Source organism: Cuculus canorus, chromosome 14 (genome assembly GCF_017976375.1).
Source record: "Cuculus canorus isolate bCucCan1 chromosome 14, bCucCan1.pri, whole genome shotgun sequence".
NCBI classification, from domain to species: domain Eukaryota; kingdom Metazoa; phylum Chordata; class Aves; order Cuculiformes; family Cuculidae; genus Cuculus; species Cuculus canorus.
This window is the reverse complement of record NC_071414.1, coordinates 11,665,765-11,688,137: the sequence shown is the minus strand read 5'-3', so window position 1 is coordinate 11,688,137 and position 22,373 is coordinate 11,665,765. Positions and strand designations below refer to the sequence as shown.

The 22,373-nt window shown below is 45.4% G+C and overlaps 1 protein-coding gene across 4 annotated transcripts; it reads right to left on the bottom strand.

The window, feature by feature from the left end:
• Positions 1-5,469: 5,469 nt before the first annotated feature.
• Positions 5,470-22,152, bottom strand: LOC128853633 (serine protease inhibitor Kazal-type 5-like). Of its 4 annotated transcripts, none has more exons than XM_054079766.1 (14): positions 22,032-22,152; positions 20,890-20,915; positions 19,725-19,852; positions 19,202-19,262; positions 17,484-17,611; positions 17,243-17,294; positions 14,801-14,931; positions 14,117-14,198; positions 13,544-13,611; positions 12,562-12,697; positions 10,097-10,224; positions 9,667-9,730; positions 6,545-6,597; positions 5,470-6,100 (listed from the first exon to the last, which is right to left on the bottom strand). In XM_054079766.1, exons 1-13 carry the CDS (start codon positions 22,087-22,089, stop codon positions 6,592-6,594), a joined length of 1,068 nt encoding a protein of 355 aa, XP_053935741.1. In that variant the 5' UTR covers positions 22,090-22,152; the 3' UTR covers positions 5,470-6,100; positions 6,545-6,591. The 4 variants fall into 4 exon arrangements, with proteins under 4 accessions (XP_053935741.1, XP_053935743.1, XP_053935744.1 ...); XM_054079767.1 differs by having other exon boundaries at positions 5,497-6,100; positions 12,607-12,697; XM_054079768.1 differs by lacking the exons at positions 9,667-9,730; positions 10,097-10,224 and having other exon boundaries at positions 5,475-6,100.
• Positions 22,153-22,373: the final 221 nt, after the last annotated feature.

Sequence of the window (22,373 nt, the reverse complement as noted above, 5' to 3'; positions counted from 1 at the left end):
TCCCACCTTATTAGGTAATGCTCCAAGTCCATCTTCCACATTCAAAGCCAAAAACATATTTACCTAGTTATAGATTTTTAGCTAATGATTCACACAGGCATGTATGCCAGGAAGGAGAGCATGCCAACAGCCTTCTCCTCCCAGATGGATCTCCCCAGCCCTGGGCTGCCCCTTGCATGGCTGCAGCATACTGCAGACTCATACCTACCCTGCACCTGGCTAAGCACCAGTAGATCATTCTCCTCCTCCTCTATAGTTTTCAACTGAGCTGACAGTGGAAAGGCTCGTTATTTAACTTCAGAGCACAGCTTTGTACTCTTCACCACTGTATTTCACCCCAATTTGAGCCCAGACAATTTCAGTCCAGAAGGTTACCCCATGCTCTGCAGGAGAAATCCTGCTCTTCTGTTTTAATAAAACTCAGCAGTGTTCTGCTCCATGTACCAACTTTTTCTGCACTACAGCAAGGAGCAAAATGGGTCTTAGAATCCATCTTTTTGGCTGTTTACTGGTAGCTTCCATGGAACCCTCTGCTTACCTGCTACCACCTCCTCCATGGTCATTTCCTGATCCACCTCGCCAAGCCCAAGTGACACCATCCCACGGGGCAGCAGGCCAAATGTACTGGATGTACTGTATTTCCTTTATCTAGGAAGTCAGCCAACTTTGCAAAGATTGATATTAGCCCACACATGGTTTCCTTCCTGAAAAATTCACTATGTACATTAACCCCTTACACTTTCTAACTTTAGTTTTCTCCATATTTCTCCTGAAGGTTTGCCCACTATTAAGGTAACAGATCTTGGATTGGTGCCAAATAATTTTTTTGGTTTTTATTTAAGGAGATTTTTGGTAGTTCTGTGGACCATTCTCAATCCCAGTCTTCCCAATTAGGATCCTAAATTCTCCATATTTCTCACTAAATTTTAATCTTTAAAATTCTATACTTGCTAATCAAAATCCTTGCTTGCAGATCTATTTTTTTTTTACATAATTTAAACAGAGAGAGCTCATGTTGAATCATCCCAGTTTTATTTTCTAAGAGAAGGATATCTCCAATATATTTTTCACTTGAAAAACATATCCACAATAACACAGTTTTGGGGATTACCTAATAGAAAATTCTATTTCCTTTCATATCCAGGAGCTCTGCTAATACTAGTAGTTTACAACATGTACCTGGAAAGCTAAAGTCTCTTCAAATGCCAGCATTTCCAGCTACATTAATGCCTAGTTATATTAAAGAGATCTTTATTCATACACCCTGTTTTCATTCCTTGTCCCGATATTCAGCCCCAGTGCCTCCTGCCCAGTCCCTTATTTCAGTCCCACCAAGTGTCAAGGACTTCAGACCTTTGGACCAACGCAGGGCTCAGCTACAAGGACCTCTGCTCATCCTGATTACAATATCCCTCTCTCGGGGCTTATTCCAGCCAAGACTATTATCAATTAATGCTTCCAGGCAGGAGAGAATATATCTTGACAACTTAATTGCTCGAGTCTGTAAAAGTTGTCATGGTCAAACAAATGTCCACAGAGATGACACCGGAACCTTACTGGAAAGGATATATTATTGGCAAACCAAATCTGCATTTAAAATAGATTGACACAGCATGTTCTGTCAAGATCAAAGGAATTCTCTTCAAACTAAGTTATTTAATTTGGGGAGCACTTTGCAATAGGAGACAGATTAAAGGGACAGAACAGTAAACACCTGTCAAGGATCTACAGAAAGAATTGGATCTAGGAAACATCACCACAGCTGTAGCATATGTCTGCTGTCCCCCACATCAGCCGAGGCCCACAGTGCTCCACTTTGGGCTTCTGCTCTGTGCACAATGAAGATCCATGCTGCAACCCTACAAGCAAGCTGCCTGCTTCACACAGCAATTCAGCAAAGCGTTTTCCATCAGCTCTTTGTCTGTCATGACAGAGGCTTTCAGGACCAGAGCATAAGGTGCAGCAGATCCCACCTACGCTGGACAAGGACAACTTTTGTTGTCCCCACGTGTTTACACCATTGTGTTTGTGCAACTCCTATTTGCAGATACACTGTTTTAATGTCTTCCCCTTCGTTTTCCCTTTGCTAGGCACACTGGCAGGGGCTTTGCAGAGCCCATCGGGCCAAGCAGCTGTGGGACATGAGTGCTCTGCTCCTTTCTTCTGCTGCCTCTTCTGTTACTTCTAGTCCCACCTGTGAATCATCTGTCACCATTTCTGCAGAGTTTCACAGACACCATCCAAAGAAGGAAGCAACCCCTTTGAGGACAGAAGATACTAGAACCAACCCATCTGTGTTTCAGAAATACAGCCAGAAGTTGACCATGCTTCCCATCCACAAACCAAGTATGTTAGTACACCCAGAGCTAAACTGTTTCTTTGGGGACCTTCAACGTAAAGGTTTTGGATTTGCAAGTAATTGCATTCACATCTTCCTATTTTCAGTGAATAATTTGAATGGTGCTGCTCCTATCTTCATGGGGGGGAAAGTATTGAAAGTTCTTGTGCTACAGTCCTGGAGGGAGAGCTGGGCAGCCAGAGGGCTCCTGCAGCAGACTGGAAAAGGGAGATCTCAAGAAAATGGCCTGGACAACAGTTCTCTGTAGTAGGGAGGATCTTGCAGGAAATGATAGATGCACTAACAGATGCCAAACGGCAGTCCTAAAGAGATGAAAGAGAGAGACCCACCATAAAAGCAGTTGAGTCACAAGGCAGAAGTTGTGATAATAGAGGAAAATAATGCTGACAGCCCAGGTACTCATACACAGCACCTGCTTGGGGGGATTGGGTGTCACAAGTATGTAGGGAGAGCCAAGGAAAGAGAGCTCTGCAGAAGACCCAGAGGGAATTCACTGCAGAAATGACATCAGGCTCTCACTCAGTTCTTGAAGAAACAAATGCCCTTAAGCCTCAGAATTTCTGGCACTGTCTACTGTGACAGACTGCAAAAGGTCCCCTGGTCGGAGTACAATATGCTGCCACGTGTGGGCTCTCCCTCCTTGGTAGCTACAAGACCAAGAGGGAGGCGGTGGTCAGAGCTACCAGACTGTCAATGGACAAACTGCAGAGAATTGAGAAATAGTGTGGTGCGTTCAAGGTCTGCTGAGGCACCTGCCAGAGTCAACAGTCCTCACTGCATACCAAGAACGGCATTTGCACGCCACAAAGAATTGCATAAGCCCCCAACACCTTTTATGAAAAAAAAAAAAGCAAGGGACTCAAGGTCCCTGCAGAGAGTAGTTTGTCTCAAAACCCAAACACGCTGAGAGGCTTGGAGATCAAATCTGTCAATTCTTACTGCCTATTCCGCAAAACCTCAGAAACTGCTGTAAGCCACACTGCTGTGAGTCTGTGGCTGTTGGCAGGAGACACCCTAAATAAAGTGCAATTCACAGCAAACTGAAGAATCCCTAGAGTGCTGGTACCTTTCCAGTTTCATGAAGGACTGTTTGGTACTCATTACTGTGTTAGAGGGCAACACAAAGAGTAACCAAGTGCAAACATAAGAGAAAGAGCAATAAATCCCCAATACCTCTTTGAGCCTTTTCCTCCTTCTGTCCAGGAACCCTGCAGAAATAGTTTGTGGCATCACATGAAGTCCTGCCAGAGCTCCGCCACATCTCGCACTGCTCAAGAGAGGCATTGTTGGAGAGTCCTTGGAGTAATCTGAAAAGGGGAGTTGAAAGCAAGAAGGGACTGACCAGGCAGGCTGCTGAAAGCAGAAAGGACTTAGCAGCCCTTCCCAAGGTAGCAATGCTAACAAGAGTATAGGTGGTTTTAGCAAGTCACCATCCTACATCTTCTCAGCAGGCGGGTTTGGAACCTGATTAATGATCCCTTATCGCCAGCTGTGATTTTCGTGGATGATAATTCCTGCTGGCAGCAGGAGAAATTCAGAAAGTGCTCAAATACTGACAGAAGAGGCTACCGGGGCACCGTCTTCATCAGTTAATGCAGGTTTTACAGGTGATTATTTCAAAACCTCAATACTTGAAATCACTACAAACCATAACAGCTTTCAAGTACACTGATTTTCATTTGCAAGAATTTATTTTAAGCCACAAATTGTTTACTGCTTTTATGAAATCATGTAGATGTTCCTGCACATGATTTTTTTCTGGAATCAGTGAGCAGACATCATCATCAGAGAACATTTTTACTGTCTGACATCCATCATTCTCAGGCTGCATAAATAACATTCAAGAATTTACTTGTTTCATCACATCTCCAAGGCAGAAAACTTCCAACCCCCAAACAGCTAATCAGCCTCAAACTAGTGACTTTCACCCCACACAACTGTATTTGATGTGGAGTTTTTCCACTTAGAAATAGGTAGTAATAATTTATTTCTAAATCATAGTGTTTGTTCACCTCAAAAATCAGCATACAAAATATTATGTCAGAGTCTGCTGCTAATAAAACCAGATTTTATTATTACCAGCGGAAATAAAATCTGATGCATGCGTAAAGTATTTTGAGAGTTTAAAATCAATTCTCATTAACTGCAGTAATAAAAAAGGATTTGATAACTTACTTGGAAAAAGATCTATGTCTTTAATGGCAGTGAAGTTAATTGCTATCAAATAAAACCCTGAAAGAAAGTCACTTCAGCCTTATCTGCAACAGAAAGTGTTTACGTATCAGGTCCCATCTAAAATGGACTCAAACACTCTGTGTGTTCATTCAAGGTCTTGTAGAAACGACCTGCAATACCGTTCATGCAAATAAAGAATGTATTTGCTTTAAGTAACAGCTATAAAAGAAAGTACGGGAAGTACGTGCAAGCAGCCAGCAGATTTCTGTTAACCCACCATCACAGGACTTGTTTTGTAAATCCTGCCCGACTTCTCAATTTGTTGCCCCAATTTGCTAGCGGAGCCTGCAGTTCAAAGATCCGGCTTCATCTTGAAACACTCTCACACTATAAATGAATTACAACTGTCTGTAAATCAAGTTACTTCTCAAAACGACAATACTTGTCCTTAAATAGCTTAAGCTACCACAGAACTTCTCACTTCGTCTTCTGCATGGCACCAGGACCCCAAAGGAAGAACTCTTCCCTGCAGGAGATGGCTCCCAAGATGGGCAGCGGCTGAGCCCGTGTGCCTACAGGGCCTTGTCTGGGGAAGGAAGTTCAGGCCAAGGCAGAAGGATGAGCCAAAAGCATATAGTGATGGCCCATGGGCCACCAAGATGGCTGAGCTTTCTGCTTGGCCAGCACTGCCTCAAGAGTACACTCAGTGCTTCTGCCCTCCAGGAGCAAGAAATGCCGCTGGCCAAATTCACACCTCTAGAGCCCAGACACTATCCCAGCTGTGGCCCCAGCTCCAGCTTTGGTGGGGCAGGGCTCAGCACACCCTCTAACACGGTCCATTGAGGTGTATCTGCTTCCCACAGCTGCTCAAAATGCTCTGGATTACCTTATGTCTCAGAGGAGTCAGCTGACAGAGGACACTTACTGCAACAGTTAAACTGCCAGCTCAATAGATGGAGTGCTTTAAAAACCAATTTTCCTCTGTGGGTTTCCAAATGTAAACCAATTAAATCTCAAAACAACCCTCTGAGGTAGGTAAGTATCTTTTAATGTCCATTTACAGGCAAGAGAAAAGGGCTGAAAGGGTGGTGAAGTGATTGACCCAAGACCCCATAACAAGGCAGAGAGAGTCTGACCCTTGGTCCCTCCTGACAAAACCCCAGACTATGCTTTTCCTCCTCGGGTCTAACAACTTCACTGGATGAAGTTGTACCGCTGGTGCACCCCAGGGACCTCTGTACTTGCTTACTGTCTAAGGGGCACACAGTGTGAGACACCAAGTGGGGACACGTGTCCATCCTGTGAAGCTTAGTGAAGAAAAGCCACATGAAGCTGCTGAGTTATCTTTATTTTAGAAGCACACTAAGACACAGCGAGGTGGCAGAGACTGCAACAGCACGCGTGGGGTAGACCTGGGAAGACTCTGCTGGGTCCCCACAGCCCTTCACCCTCCACCTGAGCAAGGACGGCCCCCGTTCACTGCAGAAAGGGATGAAGGCAGCTCTGGCAGTCCTAAAGACTCAGCAGCTCTCTTGATGCTCAACATCAACTCTTCCTTTTCTTGCCCTAGGGAAACAGAGGAAAAGTTTATTACTGTAGTCCCAAGAAGGCAAAGGGACATGAAAGGACTACGAGTAAACCTAAAAGCTGTGATGCTTCCATGCTCTGTAGGGGCTCTGAGCCACCTGTCTCTCCACAATGGGGGACAGCAGTACACTGCTCTGACAGCATCCTCCCTGCTCCACAGGGACAGGTTGGATGAAAAAAAACAGATCCGGGGGAAAATGGTTGGGCAGAGCCCATCACCACAGGTAATAGAAAGTTTGGACACACCCACAAGCTCAGACCACCATTCCCCGGCTGTAGTGAGAGGGAAAAACATGGTGCAGAGCCCCATTCCCCAGCCCTGCTGCCTGTCCACTCAAGGCTGGACATTCAAACCCTTATGAAAAGCAACCTCCAGTGGACAGGCTGGCCAAGAGAGGCTAAATCACCGCCTTGTCACCATACCTTTGGTCACAGCTGGTTCCAAGTGTTTGTCAGCAGTCTGAATTCCATTAGTTCTGGAAAGAAAGAACAAAAATTAAGTCCATCCCCAAGCATGACCACTGCCATGTGACACTCGCAGAGCATCACTATCGGTGTGACAGCCCCTCCGGCCAGCTTAGCAGCCACACAAAACAGCTGCAGCAGAGCAGATTGGGTTGCAGCCAGCCTAGGAAAACAAGAACAATTTCAGCTTGAAGCTATGTGCTTTCCACATCTACTACCTAACTGGGAAAGATCCTGTTTTTCTTTCTCTTCCTTCTACTACCTTAAAAAAAAACATGGCAAAATGAAGAGCACTGTAGAAAAACCAGACTTGCCCATTGCACACCTGGGAGTTATCTGTTTGTTAAGAAACGGCTTTTAAAAAAGAGAAACTGGATATCCCCCTTTTTTCCTGACCTACTGGTGACTATCGCATGAATGATTTATGGAAAAACCTTTGAACAAATAAAGGAAGTGCAAGATATGCACCATTAAAAGTGAAACATACTGGAAATACCCACAATTAACTCACCCATATGACATAGCGCTACAGGATCTAGTAGCCAGCTAGCTTACCAAAAAATGCATAAAACCAGGACTCAGACTTATATTCACCCACAGTAAAGCAGCATGGAATTAAAAGAATTTGATTATGGGACAGAACTTGCAGAGGTGGTGGTGAGCCCAGACACCAACCCCAGGGACACTGCATCAAGGTTTTCCACCACAGCAGTGCACAGATACACCCTTTAGCGTTAGATTTCTCTCAAACCACATTGCTCCCTCCCATCCCTTGCTACAAGCATCCCTTCTTGATGGCAATCTGGGCACCAGGCAGGGAGAGTTGCCAGAAACAGCTGGAAATTTAGCAGGAATTTTTCAGGCAGGAGTGGATGCAGACAATGAGCTGCAAAGGGCTGAAATGGCTTGGACACACATTTGGTCAGGCAACCCAGCACAATCCATGGATAACTTCAAAATGCAACTCAAAGAAATATTACATTTTTGGGTAACAATTTCTTATCTTCCTGCAAAGCTTAGAGAGGCCTTTGCATTTTCGTTCTGCACATTGCAACTGTCTAAAACCATTTCTGATGCCAAAAGCACGGCTGGACCTGCTTTCCTCTGGGTTTTAGTAGAATATACATATATTGAGTGTCTGGATCTTCAGTAGGAAAGAGAATTCATTATACTGCAAGTGACCGTGAATTTCAGTGCTGAAAATAAAATAGCTCTGTACATTGATTATAAGCTTCCAACTGAGAAATAGGGAAAGTATTTGATGGACTCAAAAGGTTTTGCAAGGAAATGGGTTCCATGAATTTCCAATCCGATTCATCAGGTGCTATAGTATACATAAACAAAGAATAACTCTTTGTGTAGGGGGGTTAATGTTTGGGGAGGGAGGGGGGGTTGCCCTAGGGAAAGAGCTTATCACTTTCCCTTTTAATTGCATCCAACTCCCCTTGGCATACTTAACACAGCTACAAGCTGTCTGACTTTCAGTAAATGGTATATTTCTGTAATTGCAAATGCTTGAGAGCTGTAACAGCCTGGTAAAACACAAAACAGCAAGGAATTCCAGACCAGGCACAGTTTTACGGGAATCCTTTCTATTTTTCAGTTGCCATGGTACAACCAGTCTCATCTATCTTGGGTAGCGTGAGCACAGGCATTGATAGGCTCACGCAGTGCCTGGTCTCACTATGCTCCCAGAACATAAGAGCCAGCAGTGGCTCTGTCACAGTAAAGCTCAAGACATTAAGGCTTCCATTATGATCACAGGCAAAACTTCTTCAAAGTTGAGAGTGCTCTGCTGCTTTTGAGAAACTGCTACTATCCTGACACTGAGGAGAAGGCGGCATGGCATGATGTGATGGTATGACAGCTATCCCACAGGAAAGGTCTTCACTGCCTACAAACACATTGACACCAAACTCAGATTCAGAAGCCAATCCTTCCATCCAAAACGTTACAGAACTCCTCTGTCTGTCTGGTTCAATATTCTGATTTTCTCCAGGTTTGGAGAGTGGGAACAAATCTCAGTATTTCTCTGGGGATGAATATTCAGTTTCTAAGAATTCATGTAAATACTGAAGACAGTCCCCCCCGGCTGTTATAGGGCATCCAGCACAGTCAAGAGACCCTTACACTGACCCTGATTGCAAAACAAAGTGCTGGCAACTGCCACTGGTGGAAAGACAAAACATAACTAAGAAATATTTAGCTCAACTGCTATGTGGGATCACACAAGATGTCAAGACTCAAGACCTTTCCCCAAAGCATGACACATGCTGAATAATTTTCATTTCCCAACCATCTCTCTGGATGTTATTTGGGAAACGATTCCTTTAAGCTTGACACAGTTCTAGTATTTCTGGCCTTATCAAAATCCCTGGAAGAAAGCCAGATGTTTTCCCAGACATGTGACTCCCACCCCAGAGCCTAGGTAAAACACGGAGACCATGTCCAGATTAGATATTAGATTTAAGTCTGAACCTGTATTTAAACGTCTGGACCATGAGCACCCCACTCTTGGAGCTCTAATGTTCCCATCACAGATGCAGGGGCCAGGCTGGGTCCCCAACACACATTTGGAGTGAGAAATGGGATGCCACACACAGCCAAGAGGCACTTCAGGTGGCAGTTCTCTCTAGCTCCCAGCAACATCTCACCCCAGGGTCAGGGGGAAATTAAAGATGACATCAGGGGTTCCGCAACCCCTCTTCTCTCTCAGCCTGCAGTTCAACCAAGCCCTCCCAACCTGCAGGACTCCCTGAGCTGATCCTAACAGTACCAGAACAAGGCTGGACTGCATGGCTGAAGAGCAGCCGGAGACCATGATGTTAATTAACCTGTTAGTTCAGTTAACTTGTTCTTTAAATTAAACTGTTAACATGCCTGCAGGGTCAAGGTGTTGACCTCCAGCTACTGCTGAAGAGCACAGCAGGGCAACTAGTGACTGACTGCCAACTACTTCTCATTTTTCACTCTCCGTTGTGATCAGGCCCCCACAGCTGAGATGGTGCCAACAGGGGAGTTTCACAAGGGGAAAGGAAAAGATCGATGCTTCCGCAGCCCAGCCGTGGCATGCTGCTTACCACTTCAGGGGCAGGCTTTCGGCATTCACCTCGATAGTTTATCGTGATGTAGCTTGAAGCTCTCCTGCAAATGGAGGACAAGACATTGCTTATTATTCACTTGCAATGCCACAGCTCTCAGCCACTGGCATGACAGTCCTCTGTGGACTCCTTAATGCTTTGATGCCACTTCCAATATGATGGCATTTATTACTCCCCAAACAATCTTATGATCAGGCAGAATGAGAATAGGGGACTCTGGAAACTTGTGTGTCTTAATTAGCTGTCATCAGATTAATCTCAGGCATTTTGATCTCTGTTTGCTTAACAGCAAGGCACCAAGGACACACTTGATAGTGAGTCATGATATATCAAAACAAACACTGTGCTGCAAAAGACACTCGGGAATGGTGGATGGCCCTGTATTACTGAAATCTCTCCGCCTACTCACATGGCAGCTGAACACAAGTCACATTCATTTTTGTATGTTTTCCCATCAGTGCCACAGACTGGTTCTGAGGATTTGCTGCAGAAAATCCTTCCACCCTTTACCCCGTGCAGAATTCGATCACAGTCCAGCTGAAGAGAGAAAAAAATCACATTTGGTGCTGGTTCACTTGCAAGAGCCTCCTTTACTTGATTTAAAAGAGTTTACAAACCAAGCCTGGCTACAAGGTCCCTCTGCCCTGCAGCACATCCACCACATCTCCAGCAAGGTCAGGCTTGTAAAGAGACAGTGTCTCTTGCCGCAGTAGCCAGCCAAGCTGTTGGGGGTAGAGCCCTCTCTGCCCCACTGCCAGACATAGACACACTCATCTGATTCACCTTGAAACCTTGGTCCAGGGTGGGTTAATTTCTCTCTCTGGGGATCCACAAGATGATGAAAACTTCTGCTACCTGTCCCTTGTCTCCTTATCAGGGCTTTGATGCTGTTTCATTTCCAAGAATGAAGATGAAACTCATTGGCCAAAACGAAGGAAAAACCTGTACAGCAGCTCCCGCTGCCTCCAGGGTGGTGAGACACAGCACAAATTCTGACATCCACTGAGTTCAGAGACACAAGAACACATGAGCGTTCATGACTAATTAAGGGTGCCCTCTTGTTTCCTCTCAAGCATGACAATGGGGACATTTAGACATGGCTTTCCTTACAAACTACACGTGATAAGCAGGAACAACTCACAGTACCAAGAGTGGCCTTTGAGGACCCAAAAAACCTCTCCCACTTAGGTCTCCACCCTACAAGCACCCACCAGGGTGGGTGTTTGCAGTCATAGCAAATGTCAGACACCAGAGGTCAGAGACAGCACAGCCTGTTCCCTGGAACACACACAGCCCCTTTCTCAGCCTGGTCACCCACCTCAGCTCCAGGTGTTGAAAAAAGACAGAGATGAAGGAGTAACTAATGGATTCCCATCCCCTCCTCTGATTTCTATAAGGTGTGTTGCAATGACTACAAGTGGTGCAATCGGAGGAGAGCTGCAGCTGGAACAGAGAGGACATTTCACCTCCTGTCCCACCTGGAGATGCACCACATAGCACAAACTGATAGTTTATCAACAGCCCCATTGGGTAGGAAGCACCACAGGGAAGAAAGGTTTTGTGCCAGGCAGCACGAGGGGGTTTGTTGATACTGAGTTGCTGGGAAAGGATCTGTTGCTTAAACGTCACTTGCTAATTTCATTAATGCGCTGCTTCCTCTCTCATCTGGATAAGTACCGATGACGTGAAGCAGACAACGCTGACCTTTGCAATTCACTGCTAGGTGCCTTCCCATGCACCAGACGTTTCTGCCTGTGGTATGACCAGCATGCCTCCCCAGGGCAGGCAGCCACCTCACACAACGCAGGTCCCATCAGCCAGTGGCACGGCTCCTGTGGCAAAACTCACAGGTGGCCCTGGAAAGAGGAGAAGAGCAGATCTGCTCTCTGAATCACCTCTTGTCAGTCAGGATCATCAGCATCCACTCCTCCTTTGGTGCTACCAGGAAATACCACTACAGCCTTAAAGCAGACTGGCGTTATTATGGCTAATGCTTCCTCTGGAATGCATCAAAATTGCTGACCTGAACAACCTACTGGGTTTGGGTTTTTTCACTCAAATGTCCCTTTACTAAAAGTAGTTAGTGACAGATGCTCCACAGGAAATTCAGTTATAGTAAAGTCCCTCCAACCCCATAAAAACACAATTCCTATCCCTTCCATATTTAAATTACCCCATGTAAATGCTGGAGGGATTAAAACATCAGGTCATTTTTTTAATCATCCTAGCTCTTGACAACACCCTGTGACAGAGATCCACAGTTTAGTCACCCTCTTTATAGTAACGTATTTTATCTTATTAGTTTCATATTTTCCACTGTTAGCTTCTATTGCATTTCCTTTGCATGGAGCAAAGGGAGAGCGGACATCCCCATCTTCTTCCCGTATTGTTCCACACAGTCACTTGTTGCCTGGTGTTTCTCCTTTAGAGTTTCCTCTCCCTGCAACCCTCGTCCTCGTCTCTTGGGTCAGCTCCATCACCCTGTTCTGGCCATGGCCTCTGACTCAGCACCTTCTCAACACGTGGGTGGTGGCACTCACCACACTTTAGCTTCGTGTGAGGCAAGCATCCAGACTGAGCTCAAGATTAGCACCCCTATAGCTGATATACTTCCATAAGGAGCCAACCCTAGAAAGAAAACTGGCTTAGGAGGGTCCAATACGGATACAACCACTCCTCCTCCACTTCCCCCTGCTTCACTGCCAGGGATATAGGTGATAGCATCAAGGTACAGATGCTTTCACTCATTCAAGCCCTTCCAAGAATATGGAGAGAAGTGAGAAGATTCAGGATCACAGGAGGAACAGGAGCTGTTGGGAAAGGAGCTGGTGAGGGAGCACAGGCAGAGGAGCACCCCACAGGAGAGGTTCTCACTTCTGCCCATGCAGCTGCCATCCAAGATGCAGAAGGTGAGTTTACCATCTGGTAGATGTCAGTGTCTCCGCTCTGCGCCTCACGGCCACGTGCCGGGTTACGGTTCCTGCCACCCTGAGCTGTGTTTCCTTGTGGGCTGGGAGGGAGAGAGAGCAGAGAGGCAGCTCATCACACTCCCTCCTTTAGAACAGGGAGAGCATGGTGCAAACCCACCCTCCCCTCAGACCTTCCCCAGACCTCTGGAAGCCACTTGCACTATGGCAACCATCCACCCACCAGGACAGGAGAAGGTGAGAAGTCCTCCAGCCACACTGACATGGCCAAAAGCAGGACAAACCTTCCCCTGAGTGCAGCCCAAGTGCATCAGCCACCCTGAGGTTCTGCACCCCTGTGTCTGCTGGCATTTTTTAAGGAGCTGGGAGACGAAGGTAAAGTCCCAGGTAAAACCAAGAAGTCTCAGAGGTCCCCAGCAAAGGCTCTGAAAAAGCAGCAGCTGAGTAGTGCTCAGATCCAGCAACCATAAACCAAACAGGAGTGCCTGACCAGTGCCCAGAAAGCACATGGTGCGCCACAAACTGCCTCCAAGCCAGCAGGTGAGGATAAGCCAGGGCCAGCCAGCAGATGTGCAGGCTTTGCTGGGCAAAAGGTGTCCTGAGAGGGATTTAGAGCACAGCAATCATGGGTACTTTATGCACAGGAAAGTCAAGGACTAAAAGGAGCAATAGTTGCACAAGAAACATGTCCTGTTCCATGCATCTCTTCCCAATTGCCAGTTCAGCCAGTGGGGAGAAGCACTGCATTGAGCGCCAAAGACGCAGTGTTCGGTTCTCCATCCCCAGGCAGTGCCATTTGTGTGCTACGGTACCATTCCTGCTTCAATTAACCTCCTAACCAACCCTAGGAAAGAACATGCAGGTAGGAGGGGGCAGAAACCAGTGCCAGGGCTTTTGGAGTGGTCAGTGCCAGGTGCTCCTGTACTTACCCTCTGTTTGAGGAGAAGGGACGCCTCTCATTCACACCCCGCTGTGACCCTGAACCACCACAGTTCTTCTACAAAGGGAGCAGGATCACATTCAACAATAAAGCATAGACAAAAAAATTCTACAGAGAAGAAACAAAGCTAAAGCAACTCCTGTCTGCCCCTATCCTTTCCCCAGACCCAGAGAATTGTGGGGCTGTTCCTAAAGAAGCAGATTAAATATTTGCTCCATATCTACCCAGGGACTATAATACCCACTAAATGTTATTATCTAAAGGCTGACAAGAACGTGAGGAGTTTGAACTTGCTTTTATCTCATATACAGCATCACACCATCAAGAAAGCAAGAGGACGTGTTCTATCACCCACTTTGTATGCTCACACACAAGTCCACCCCATGAATGAGTGAGGCTCAGCATTACAACCTGCTTCTCTCCCAATAGCTAGCTGACCTCTCCACCCCAAGTACCACAGTCACCCCAGGCTGACCACAAACAGTCCCTGGTCATTAAGATCCCACAGACTCTCACCAGCCCCTATCTCTGAGCTCAAAGGAGGCTCAGAGTTCCATCTCACCTGGTTTGTATTCTTTGAAGTGGGTGGTTTGTTGCGCTGACCCGTTCCACCAGACTGACCTCCTCTTTGGGCTTCCTTTTTGCTGGAAGAAGTGGAGGAAAGGAAAAGGGCGAGTTATGACAGTGCTAGTGCCACACCAGGACCCAAGGCTGCCCTGTAAGCCAGTATCATGCTGCTAGGCACCACCTCCCCATCCACAGTCCCTGCTCCTGGTGGTCCTGTTCCTAATTCCCACCCCTAATCCTTCTCCCTTCTCCTCACCATTCCCACTGTACGCTACATCCTGGATCCAGGTGGCTGTTTTCATATCAGGGCTGCTTCTGCATATGCTCTATGAGAGTAGAGAGAGAGCATCTGGAAGGCAAAGTACACGCATGGGAAACCCCTCAGGAGCTGCCCTTGCCCGACAGTCCCCTGGGAAAGGAGTTGCTCTCTATCAACCTTTCTTCTCCTCCTCTACTCCACACTGCTCTCTCTCACCTGCCCCGGGCCCTTTGCACCAACAAGAAGCGGGAAGAGGGGCAATGGCCAGCACCCTACTGCTGGACCATCTCTTGGAGGACCACTGGGATTCAGGACACTCTCCTAAGCATCACCCAGATGAAGTTCCACAGGCAGAAGCTGTGGTTTCACAGCGGGAGGTTGCCCTCTTTGTTGTTGTTGCTCAGAGGAAACGATACTCACAACTTGTCAGCACACATGAGACATTTGTTGGTGTGCTGCTTGCCAGAGGAATCCCGAACAGGGTCATTCTCCCTCGTGCAGGACAGTCGTCCACCAGCTTCAAACTGGGGGCGATACTCACTGCAGTCGTCCTGCAGAAGGAGGGCAGCAGTTAGGGCACTCTGTCCTCCTTGCCTTATTGATCTGATTCTTAGAAACTTGGGGTTTCCTGCGAGGAAAGCATTGAACCATCACAAAGGCATCATAGGAGAGCTTGGGTGTGGGCAAGAGAAGAGGGTGTGCAGTACCAGCCACTTAATATATAAACAGAGGAGTGAGTCAGAAAAATTATGGGTACTTCTGCCTGCACAGCACGTGTTGGGAGTTTTCTAGTATGGTCCAACTAATTATTATTCTTCTTGTCGGGCTATCCAAAGCATGCCAGTGATGTGACCGATACAGTAATGAAATCCCTCCCACTTCTCTCAACATCCTTAATACACAGCTAAAGCCTTTTCCTAAATCGTAGTTCAGATAATAATTTCACTTACAAAGCAAGCAGTACCCCCAAAACTAACCACTGGAACGTGTCAATCAAGAAGCGGAAGTTAAAACATAAAAGCACAATGCAAATATACTTAATAGTCCCCGATCTGTGGAAGGTTGTTTGGAAAGCGGATGATTAATTTGTTCCCTGTTCAAAATCACTGTACAGAAACCATGTTAATTTTCCCGTTATGTAACACGGACGTAAACATTCGATCCCTCTAATTTCACTGTTTCAGATACTGCAATAGCTGATTCCAAACAGCAAATACAGAGGATAAGTACCTGGATCCTACTTACCCTTTATTTTTTACAAATTAGTTTTAACACTTGCAGTTTTGGGCCCATTTTGTCGATGGGAGAGTTCTGGCTAGCTTGCATTGAGGTCCTTAGCAGGTCACTGGCCTCATCCTTTGCTTCACTCAGAAATTTCCAGTATCTCAACCTTTCTGCCAGGGGAGGATTTCCCCAGCACTATGTCCTGCACCCCACCCAGGGCTTCTCAGCCTCCAGCTCCTTAGCTTGTCTACTGGGCTAATGCTGACCAAACACTCAGAGTACAAAGCCCCACACTGCCCTAGAGCGAAACCAGCCATGGTAAGGAGAGATGATCTCACACAGGAGGAGCCTGGACCAGCTGTGGCCAGCAGCCTTGTTGCATGATTCCCAACAGAAATAAATGTCCTGCCCCACTTCAGAGGGGAGCCTCACTGCCTCTCCCCAGCATCAGCATGTGCTCATCCTCCTGTGCAATTCAGGCAATGTTTTCTCTCCCCAGAAAGCTCAGAAAAGCTCTTCCAGCCCCTCTGTGCCTTGTTGCCTGCAACCAGCCCAGCTCAGTGCCCCAGTCCTCTGCCTCTGAGGCAGATCCACATTCCCCTAATAGTCTCTCTCAAACCATCTCCCTTTGAACTAGCATCTCTGGAGTACTGTTAACTTCCCGACCTCTGCTGCAAAAACCTTGCTGAGTACATCCGAGACTTACATTTGCCTTTTTCATGGCTTGTCACATCCCTGACCCACTAATAAATGCAGGGCTTTCTTATCCTTTGTCACTTCCAACCGACAAGCAGGAATTCGTGTTAATCACTGACTGTGTGATCTTGCGCTGTTATTACATTTTATCTTGTTTCTATTACTCCAGGCCTCAGCACTATCCAATTAGTTCTGAGTGATCTGCTGATCCTCCTCCACTGATACTGCCTCCCAGCTTTGCCACCAGCAAATTTCACTTATGCTTACATTTTTTTGAGGCAAAGTCATTAGAAAAAGCACTGAAACAGAATTATTCCCAAGACCATGGCTTAAGGGGACCACACCAATTCCTGCCATGGCAGAAATCAAAAAGTAAGTGTTGGAAAGGGAATCTTTCCCCCTTATAGAGATGCTTTTGCCAGGAAAGCATCAGGGCAGAGTGGCTGCAGAGTGGCAGGGTAAAGGCCATGAATGGCAGCATCACGAGAACAAGTTTTCCAATGAGAAAAACTAGAACTGAACAACAGTCCCATGGAGATAGCATAGAGCTGAGCTCTCCTCCCAGAATACAATGATCTCTTGAGCTTATCAGAGCTCAGAGTTAGAGCTTTTCAGCTAGATTTTCCCTTTTAACCTAATCAGCACCCTTAGTAGCACCGGCTTCTCCACCCTTGAGCCAGGTTTCAGGACAGTGTAGCATACATGAAGTCCTATTCTGATGAGATATGCGGGCCCGAGGCCAGTGGAATAGACAGTTACATTCAGGCACAAGTTGTTTGCTTGGGGGATTCAACAGAATGAACAAGAAACATGGAGGGAAAAGAAGAGTGAATCTTAAATCAGTAGAGACAGAGCAACTGAGTAGAATAAAGTTGCCTTTTCTCTATCTTGGGTGAAAATCCAGTAAAGTTTCATATTGACCTGCTAATACTTTAATCTCACCTCATTATTTCCTTGTCTGTTCTTAGATACCTTCTGCCCATTCTCCCTTTTGCTGGAAGAGAAGCAAGATGAGAAAGTGATTACCACGGAGCTCCAAGGAGCAAGAGGTTTTCCTTGTCAATGGCTGCACAAGGGGGAGTGATCCCGATCCCTTCCAGTGGCATTGGCAGCCAGGTCACTCCAGCAGCCACTTTCTCAGTCTAACAGAAAGAGGGTTGTTTTTTTTTTAACTTCTACTCACAACTTCTCTGCACACATGATGCATTTATTGCTGTGTTGCTTCCCAGAGGAATCGCGGACAGGGTCATTTTCTCTGGTGCAGGAAAGTCTCCCTCTCTCAAAAAGATCCCGAAACTCTTGGCATTCATCCTATCGAAGTACCAAAAGCATGAGTTGACGCAGATATGCTGACAGAGGGATGTACTTACCACAAATCTACAAAGGACTATCCACTGAATGAATTACATTTTAAACATTATTTTGTTTCTTTGAGGCATAACTCAGTGGAAATCCATAGTTTGCCCAATGTGTTCTCTTAAATGATAGCATACAATGTAAGACAAATAAATCAATACGTTTAGATGAGCATACTTGTCTGTTGCATCCAGAGTGGTCTTATTTCTATCTCTAATAGAGAAGACATTCAAGAACCTGCCCAAAGGATCTAGGTTCTGCTCTAAGTATAAAAGAGATAATTTCTTAGTAAATATTGAATGAGAAAGTCAGTTTTCCCAGTAAAAAAGATGAGGCTGCAGGCATTAAAAAATAATCCTTCCATACATAATTTCCAGGTATGCTACAGTAAGAGGTGGGCATTTTTACCTTCCATTTAACATGAAGTTATGCATTAATTGAAGAAAAAAACTCTTTCACAAAAGGCTTTTGTAGCAGAACCTGCTTAAGCATTTCAATCTGGTCTTTAATTTCCTCTGACTCCTAGGACACGCCAGCAGGTCTGTAGCATAAGAAACATTTGCTACATGTGAAGCCTTTAGGATCCTTTACACAGCACTTTTAAGGTTATCTGCCACATGATCTGCATTTTTCCTCCCCTCACACTGTGTAAAGAAGATGATTTGATAACTTATCCCAGCTCTACAGGCAGGGAAGCCAAGCCCAGAAAATTACTTGCCAAAAGCCAGACAGAAAAATCTGTGGTTGAACAAAGGAATTCAGTGTAGGTCTCTTCCTAGCACTGGAAAATTGTCCTTCTGCCTTCAGAACCACGCTTGGGCAAGTCAGGTGTTCAAAAACCATCTCCCTTAGGACAGCTATGCTTTACAATACCTTTAAATTACCCAGATACACAAAAGCTAGAAAGCTGCCCTGCTTAACCAGAGGTAAAAAAAAAAAAAATAATCACTGCAACCAACGTTATCTGATGGAAACCAATTCACTCTTATCTAGAATAAAAAGCCAAGGCTCAAAAAGACAAGTCCCTCCACATAAAGACTTGCTATCTAGAAAAACAGCTGTGGGTAAAAGAAACCGGCCAGGTGCATCAACAAGATAAACAAGGCACAATTAGAGCCAGCCTGTTCCCACACCCTGCCCTAGTCACAGCTCACATGCACCATCATTGCTATTAATTATTTGTCAGATGCCAATGGTGTGCCTTATAAACAGACAGATATTCTCCTTTGCCTACACTTTGGGTCAGGCACAGACCATACGTGCCGTGTTGGTAATCGCCCAATAGGGGCTATATTGCCTGGAAGGAACCACGAGGAGCTTCGCTTTCTTTTATGGTCATGGATGGCACAAAGCCTCATGCTCCTTCAGACCCTCTTGCTGAGGCATTGCTGGGCCCTTCCCCATCAGCCAAGCTGGTGTTTCCCATACCGCAGACAAGGAAATGCACTCAGCAAGTGGGTCAGAGGCAGAAGATGCAACGCCACGGCATCATCCTGCTCCCAGCGTGCTGATAAAACTGGCTTCGGTAGCGATGTTTCACCTCACCTCTCCCAGGGAGTCCACATTCCTGTTCACCTCTCCACCACTCCCTTTTGAGTCTCTTTCCCTGCAAGAAAGGGAGGCGTGAGTGACAGAAGAGCATACAGTCCTCGGACGTACACCCAAAATAGCTAGCGATTAAAGGCCAGTCCTGCCAACCCCACTTCATCATTGTGCAAGGTGGTGGGACAGAACAGCATGGGGGGCCTTTCATCATCTTTTCTCTCTAACATCTAGATGTTTCCATCCTATTAAACACCATCTGTGGAAACAGACTAAATCCACATACGTTTTCATCCTGGAGTCGCTCCTCATACCCTGTGGTGTGTCCCTCCTGCAATGATTTGGAGAGTGCTACTGAGTTCACAGGTGTGTTGAAGAGCTACAAACTGGTCAGTCTGGTCCGGGACTGTAAATTCATACCGCGCAGTGACACAGACCCTCCTGAGAGCAGGCTCATGACCACAGGAGAGGGTGAGCTATACAAGGGTAGGAGGGCCACAGAAGCTGGTGGGTGACTGATACTCACAGCAGCCTTTGGCACATCAGGCACTTGTTGAGGTCTGCTTTGCCATCTGGACTGCTGACTGGCTCCTTGTTGGTGGGACAGGAAAACTTCCCGCTACGCAGAAGTGACCAAATTTTCATGCACTCATTCTGAAAAGCAGAAGAGGGCAGTTAGCAGAGGCTCCCTCAGAGGCCATCAAGATCAATTTATTCACATTGTGGCTTTTTTAGCTGATCTACGTGCTCTCGAGTTGGCTCACATCAGGCCTGGGGCTACCGTGCTCCTTATCCCCATTCCTTGTTATGCACCACACGTGGTACAAGGTGCACCCGGAGCCCTGCTCGTGGCTCCTGAGGCAGAAAAGACAATAAGAAAGTTCAAAACCCGTTGCAAGGGCCATTACAGGTGAGAAAAAGAATATATATTTAATTTGCATACAGCTGCAAATTGCTGCCTGCTGCAGGGGAGGACTACGTTAGAAAGTTACTCAAGAGTGGAAAACACAGTCCTAGAAGTGCAAGAGTAATGAATTGACCAGAGTGACTGAAAAGTGATTCACATGCAAGGCTGAAGCACGCAAACACACAATCCTCTTAGGAAGCAGAGTGGTAATATTGTGTAATACTGATTGCCTCTTCTGCTGGGTAACTAAAATGCAGACTAGGGAGAATCAATGAACCATTTAGTTATTTTTGGTTACTACATTTTCCAAAAGGGTCTTTACCAAGGAGAGACAAACTTGTTTGATTAGAACATGAACAGAGCTGACTTCTCAGTCACTGAACCAAACCTTTTTATGAAACTCAAAGGACTTGCCTTAATTATTTTAATTATAAAACTCAGGAATTACCAGAAGCAGGGGGGTTCTGCTGGATCAGAAGCAAAATTCTGAAATATCATTAGAAATATAATTCATGCCATTTCTAATCTCATCTTATGAGATTTCCAGCCCAGAGCTGTTAGGAGATATGCTCAGCATAGCACACCAAACAGACACTGTCAGCTCAAACCATTGCTGTATTACAGAAGCATTGTCTCTAAATGTGGAGAAATTCACTGCTTTTTCCACCACTGAAAAAGCATTATGATATCTAACTATAGTCTAAGTGATTTTGCTCACGGCATGCATTAAGTGGTGTTGTTGGCAAAACAAAGGGAAAATCAGAATAGAAAAGGTTGAACTCGCCTTAATCGAAGCTTGGCTGGCAACATCTGCAACAGAAAAACCAACAATGAAACCATACAAATTCTTTGAAGGGAAATTTTAAAGCAAAAGCATTTAATTAAAACACTTGACACATTTTCCTAATCCACTCAAATACCTCCAGATAAAAGCTTATCGAATGCATTGTTGTGCACTGACAGAAAGGACCAGGCATTAATCCTTTCTGGAACATTGCACTTCTTGTCATTCAAATGCAAAAGCACATCCATTTTTTGCATCTTTGTGTCCTCCCTTACTGTGTTACTTTTCTCAGGCTTAAAATCCAAGTTCTAAGGATGGTTCAGTAACTGTTTCTCTATTATTCTACACCACTGCCTTGGTAGTTGTATCAACCTTACCCAAATATTTTTTGCTTTCTATATCTTTACTAGAAATTGGGACACCAGAGCTAGGCCACAGCATTACTGTTTGTCCAAAACTTCAAATTCCTTTTCAAGGCCCATCCCATTTGCAGTCCCTCAAGTAAATTACCAAATTAATAACTAGTCAGCAGGTAGGTAGCTGATACGCATTTCTTTCTACCAAGCTACTTCAAGCTGGTATAATACGTTTCATCCTTTTCTCTTGCATCATTCATTAGCTCTTTTTTCATTAGAAATAGGCAGTAAAGTGAAGTGAAAGACCATTGCAACAAGTCTAAACCCCTGCTGAAGTCTCTCTATTGTAGTCAGACAAAAAAGCATTCCTCCATAAGTGCTGACAAGAAATTCCCATTTTTCTGAGTTTACCAAAAATTGTATCAATACTTTTGCTCAAACTCAAGCTTTTTATGCAAAAATTCCGTTTTGTTGGGAATTTGTATTCCTCCACTTAGACAATGAGGGTTTGAGGGGTTTTGTTAGTTTGTAAATTGTTAGCTCTACCAAAAGTAGATACTTTCACCTACTACATGCAAGAGAAAAAGCCATTATCAAGAACGTACTAGATCAAATCAATAGATGCACTACAGTACAAATAAGATTATGGTCTTCTGGTTATGCTGCTATGCTTTTTAAAGAACGAGGGCTCTCTAATCTTCTATCTCACTGTCTTTACAGGAACTCCCAGGCTGTATCCTCTGCCAGTCCCAGATTTCAGCACAGAGAACATTAGAACTTACTAACCTGAGAAGAAGCAGAAAAACGCCAAAGCAAGGACCACCGAGGCACCTTCTATTTTCATGGTGAGGGTGGCAGCTGTTTGCCTACGTTGACTCTATTAGTGCATTGCTCAATGAAACCCAAAGAAAGGGCTCAGGTCAGATCAGGTATATATAGATGACCAGATTCTCCGCCTTCGTTATGACATAATCTACCCAACAACCATCATTAGCTGCAAAAACCAGTTTGATGACAGTAGTTCTAAATTCTAATGATCCCATTAACACAATTAATTTCCATAAGGATGGGACATGTTTGAGTCACTCCCTATGTTTTGTTAAGGTAAGAAAATTGTAAATGGATCAT